The sequence below is a fragment of the Montipora foliosa genome, chromosome 3, assembly GCF_036669935.1.
Source record: "Montipora foliosa isolate CH-2021 chromosome 3, ASM3666993v2, whole genome shotgun sequence".
NCBI lineage: Eukaryota > Metazoa > Cnidaria > Anthozoa > Scleractinia > Acroporidae > Montipora > Montipora foliosa.
In genome coordinates this window covers 23,013,086-23,018,085 of record NC_090871.1, presented here as the reverse complement: position 1 = coordinate 23,018,085, position 5,000 = coordinate 23,013,086, and the positions used below count along the sequence as shown (strand labels likewise).

General features: G+C 40.6%; 1 protein-coding gene across 1 annotated transcript in view; it reads right to left on the bottom strand.

Annotated features, from left to right (window-relative positions):
• Nucleotides 1-5,000, bottom strand: part of LOC137997091 (DNA ligase 1-like) — a 21,882-nt gene that overhangs the window by 388 nt on the left and 16,494 nt on the right. Inside the window, exons 12-15 of the mRNA XM_068842860.1 lie at nucleotides 4,850-4,937; nucleotides 4,127-4,244; nucleotides 3,616-3,676; nucleotides 1-1,092 (exon numbers count right to left, since the gene is read on the bottom strand). The exon at nucleotides 1-1,092 is cut by the window's left edge and continues 388 nt beyond it. Coding sequence (XP_068698961.1) covers nucleotides 1,015-1,092; nucleotides 3,616-3,676; nucleotides 4,127-4,244; nucleotides 4,850-4,937 — 345 coding nt within the window. The 3' untranslated portion in view covers nucleotides 1-1,014. The remainder of the gene's footprint in view (nucleotides 1,093-3,615; nucleotides 3,677-4,126; nucleotides 4,245-4,849; nucleotides 4,938-5,000) is intronic.

The following is a 5,000-nucleotide window of genomic DNA, read 5'->3' as shown; positions in this document are numbered from 1 at the left end:
CCAATCCAGAAGCCCATGGATCACGTCCATCGATCTCAAGGTCATCATTCATCAAAGCCGAATTCCTATTTTTACAGAGAAACGCATTTCTTTTGGCGGATTACATTGTTTTGTGCGATTCCCATTACCAGTTAGAACCCTATCTGACTCTCAAGTGACATGTTAATGTCACACCACTTGACGCCGACCACTTCACTCCAAGGGCCGTTTCTCGAAAGTCCCGAAAACTTTTCGGGCCCGAAAAGCCATTTGTGAAACTGCCAACCGCTTGTTTCGGAAAGCCGATCTTTTAACATGTTTTCAAGGTAACTAAAAAAAATATGACTGTGAAGTTTGACGACTTAAATCCTCTCCGTTCTCGAGATACAAAGGGAATGTGCCACCCGAAAATGGCCCGTAAATTTTCGGGACTTTCGAGGAACAGGCCCCAGGTCTCTCTTCATTCTTGCGAAGGGTTATAATGTTCTATGTCGTTACAGTTAGTTCATTTTATCGTCTCGCAAGTGTTATACTAAAACTAGTATTTGGCTTGCCTTTAATACGAAATTCTTCACCCTTCATACAGATTTTCGGAGTATAACGCACTGTAATGGTCTTTTGGCACAACTTTACGAGGTTTACGTTATTTCTACACGTGTATAACATTCACCTGTACGTGGTGTAATAAACCCGATTGCTCAACCTAGCTTAGCGGTTCCCTCCACTAGCTTGCTTTTTGTTCATACTTATAACAGAACGGTTATTTATTCGGCTGATTGAAGAAGCGAAAGAGAATAAACTTTACTTCACGTGAATGTACAAACGACCAATCACATTACATGCGCTCTCTTTCTCACACGTATCCTGACGTTTGTCTTTTCCAAGCAGGCCGGTCAGTGCCACTGAGAGCATGACCAATGTTTCACAAGGCGGCAAGTCTTCGACGACCACAGTATGAGTAGTTTAGCCCTTTCTATGATAACGTGGTATAAACAGCTGCTGCTGCTGCTGTGATTATGAAACTATCCCTGGGTTTTAGTATTCCAATGAGTTCACATCTTGTTTCGCCGTCCGAGTGGGGTTCACCCAAAACGTACTGAGACATTTCGCTTCCTGGAAAAGAAATGCAAAAAAAGACGTTTTTCAGTGTCTATTTATAAGAGACAATCCAGATTAGTGTGAGGATGATCACTTCTCCCTTTCGCGTTAATTACTCGATTGCGATTGTTACGCTTCGTGATTGGCTTAAAAATCTCGCGTCAGTATTTTAACCAAAGAGAAGAAAAACAAAAACCAATTGCGACTTGCACACGCCCATTTTCCCGCGCTTTGAGCAGGTTACATGTAATTGCTTCGAATTCTGATTGGCTCATTGCGCTGTCTGCGCCACTGGTTTAGATTTTACGACAGTCTATCAAAAACCGCTCTATAGTGGACGTGCAATTAGCTTTCAAGCTAGTTCACAGGCACCCCACTTTTAATAATTCAGAAAGACTCCAATTCAAACTTAACAGAAGTACGATTAAAACCCCAACTGGCAGGAGGCAACAAGGTAGTTGGCTATTTACAAAGCGTGGTAGAATTGAATCCGGGACAACCGGAAACAAATCAAAACCAGAGGTTAGTACAGAATTTGAACCCGGGGCGACCGTATACAAACCCAACGCGCTAGCCACTAGTTCACGCCGCCTCCCTAATAGGCCTTGGCGGATTGCACTAGCATAACTTTGGCATAATTGAAGCAAAAAAGCATAATTTATTAAACGAACACTTCCACGGCATAATTAGCAAATGTTAGCACTTTTTGGAGGATAAATTCCAAATATGTAGTAAATATGGTGTATTTTCTACAGAAATAAATTTAATTTAGGTAGTATGTTCTTGCAATGCGTGTTTTAGCTACGCTAATAGTAGTATCGACTTTGTTCTAACATCCTTAGTTACTAGGCCTCTTTTGGCGAATTCTGCGTGCGCGGTTAACCTTTCGGAGGAGTCTGGTACTACTTATTAAGCTAGCACAACTGCCATACGACTCCAACATTGGTGTCGTAATAGCCCTTTTCACGGTTAGTTTTTCTCATTTGCCTTACAATATAATCTAGCATGTATGTGAGGCAATTTCGGGCTATTTTGTAGTTTTAACCCGAAATTGCCGCGCATCCACGTTAGTTTACATTGTAATGCAAATTATTAAATTTTCAACCTGGGATAATGCAATTCTCGTGCTCTGATTGGTTCACTCAATCTCGGTTATCAGCTCATATACCTTGGTTTGACCTTATATGGTAAATGATTGATCTAAGTGTTGCCAAGCTAAAAATTTTTTCGCCGGAAAGCGAAATTTCTCTCTGAAGAAAGCAAAAAAAAAGTTTTTCTGGACAGCTGGGTTAAATTCCGACGTTTAGAAGTACGCGAAAAGGTAAAAAATCTTTTTGCGACGAGCCTGCGTTTGTCTGACCACAAGGTGTTACACGACATCGCATCGGTTCTCATCAAGTTTTTTTGATTTCGCTCGGATTTGCTCGCTTTTTTCGCTCGCATTTCGTACTTTCTAAACTTTTGGAGTTTAAAGGAATTTAATAAAACAATTATTCCATTCGCGCTTGTTGGATATGAGACTGGTTATAGCCAACTCGGCGCTACGCGCCTCGTTGGCTATTTACCATCTCATATCCAACGTGCGCTCATGGAATAATTGTTAATGAGAAAAACTAACCGTGAAAAGGGCTATTGCGCGCCTATATGTACAGAATCTACGTCATTTTGTAAGCATGATTTCGGAAGTTAGGAGCATAATTTGGGAATTCTGGCATAATTTTGGCATAATTTGGCAAAACTTCGAGCACTGCTAGTAGCATAATATGCCACTTTTAGGAGCACAATCCGCCAAGGCCTACTCCCTAATAATCGATAATCGTTCAATATGAAGAGCACTTTTTCGGTCAATTACTGGGCTTGAAATTGCGACCAATACAGTCACATTTGCGACTGAATTTGTTCCCCTTGCAAGCGACTAAAATATCTGGAGAAGTCGCAAATTTGCGACTTGTTTTTCATCTTCGCTCTTTCGAAACAAAACGGGAAGCAGTTGCCAGTTTGCTGCTCTTTTTACTAAAATAAATGAAGAAATGACAAAATTATTTTGTTCCTCGCCTTGAGTTTTCTTTCAACCCAAAGATAGCGTAATTGTAGCGTAATTTTGCTGCGATGTTACGTGCACAACTATCATTCGCCATTTTCAGCGGTTTCTTTCGACACAAATATTGTGGGCTCATTTTTTTTGCTACACCGCTGACAACACAATACAGCGCGACGATTTTGCGACTAAATTTTGCGAGATTGCGACTACATTTTCGTATCTTGTCGCAAAATTGCGACTGGATTTTTTCGCGAATTTCAAGCCCTGCCAATAAGATGAACGGATTTAATCACGAGGAAAGGGTTCCAAACCAGATAAATACAAGCGTGGGTGAGTCATGTAGCAGCTTGTAACGTATAATGTTATTGGCTCGATACCCAAGCCAAAAACAAAAGACTAAAACATTTATCAATTGAAACAAAGACTTTAACAGGGGGCGCCTGCAAGAGTTCTATGTTCATCAAAAAGCTAGCCGTATTTTAGTCCTTACCACTTACCTTTTCCACACAGTTGTCACGGAGTTGGTCAAGACAAAGTGGAGGAAGCTCGACTGCAACTCTACAAAGGAATGATAAAAAAATAACACAGTTCCAAACCATTTCATAGTATGTATTTGGACCTTAAGATCTACTTCGAAAAAACTGGCTAAACCATTCACGAATTGATTTTAAAACAACAGTGTAGCAGCTTGGAAGAACGTGTGTTCGCGGTACCCATAAACCAGATTTTAACGATCATTTCAAGTGGATAACGCCGGGAAATTTTCGACTCTAACTACATTGAAAAGAAAATAAAGTCATGCGAAATATGCAATATTTTGAGTTTATGCAATACTGAAATAAATAAATAAATATATACCGGTATATGCAAATCCTCGACAAAAGCAGTTTGATTCTCCGAAAATCGCCATTTGTTTTAATGCCGTTCATTTTTTTTCGCTTGCCTCTCGACGTTTGGAAAACTCAAGGATACATTACATGAAACAACTGACCCAACTGAATCACTTACTCTTCTTTAGAAGAATGCGAGAGATTGGAGTCGCTTCTGTCTGAGATAAAAGTGTCAGTTACAGAACTTTTCCTCGATTTGCTGGCAGTCGTGTGGCTTCCAACACGTGACTTCCACCCTGAAACGAGTGCAATAAGAAATCAATCAAATAAATCAATCAAGTACAATAAACAAACAACTCCTATGGAGAGTTTACACTCACGTGACCAGCAGCCATATTGGATTACTGGTGATAACTTATGATGAGTTTTTGCCGACTTAAACACGTAGATGGAAATGCAGTAAAAAAACACTTCCTTCTTATAGTAAAGTAAAGTAAAGTAAAGTAAAGTAGACCTTATATAACGTCGATAACTCGTAACAGTAACTTTCAATCACTGACAAACCTGAGGTCGACGGTGCGCTCATTTTACTCCCCCCTCTCCATCAGTGCTCCGTTTTACGGGTATTTAAAGCTACTTAGCTACACGGAAAGGAAAGGAGTCGAAACAAGGATGCGAGATCCGAGAATCGAACTCAGGACCTCTTGCACCAAGGCCGCGCACTAACCGACTGTGCCATCCTTGCTCCTACATCCTACCTACATCCTTGCGCCTTGCTCCTCCTCCTTATGGCGTGTTATGAATGAAGATCATGGTTATTGTTGTCGACTGGTAAGGAATTCCTACCAATTGTACGGGTTCGAAGAACTTGTGAAAAAGATGATCTTTTAATCAGTTTTACCTGCACTTTTGCTGCTTGATTTTCTAGACTGCTGATTCTTGTTGGCACTTCCGGTCTGTTTGCGCTGCACATTGACAAGCTCATGAAACTGCAACCAAAAAAAAACCCTAACAACTGAAACCCAAAAAACTGGACCCGAACTATCATTCAA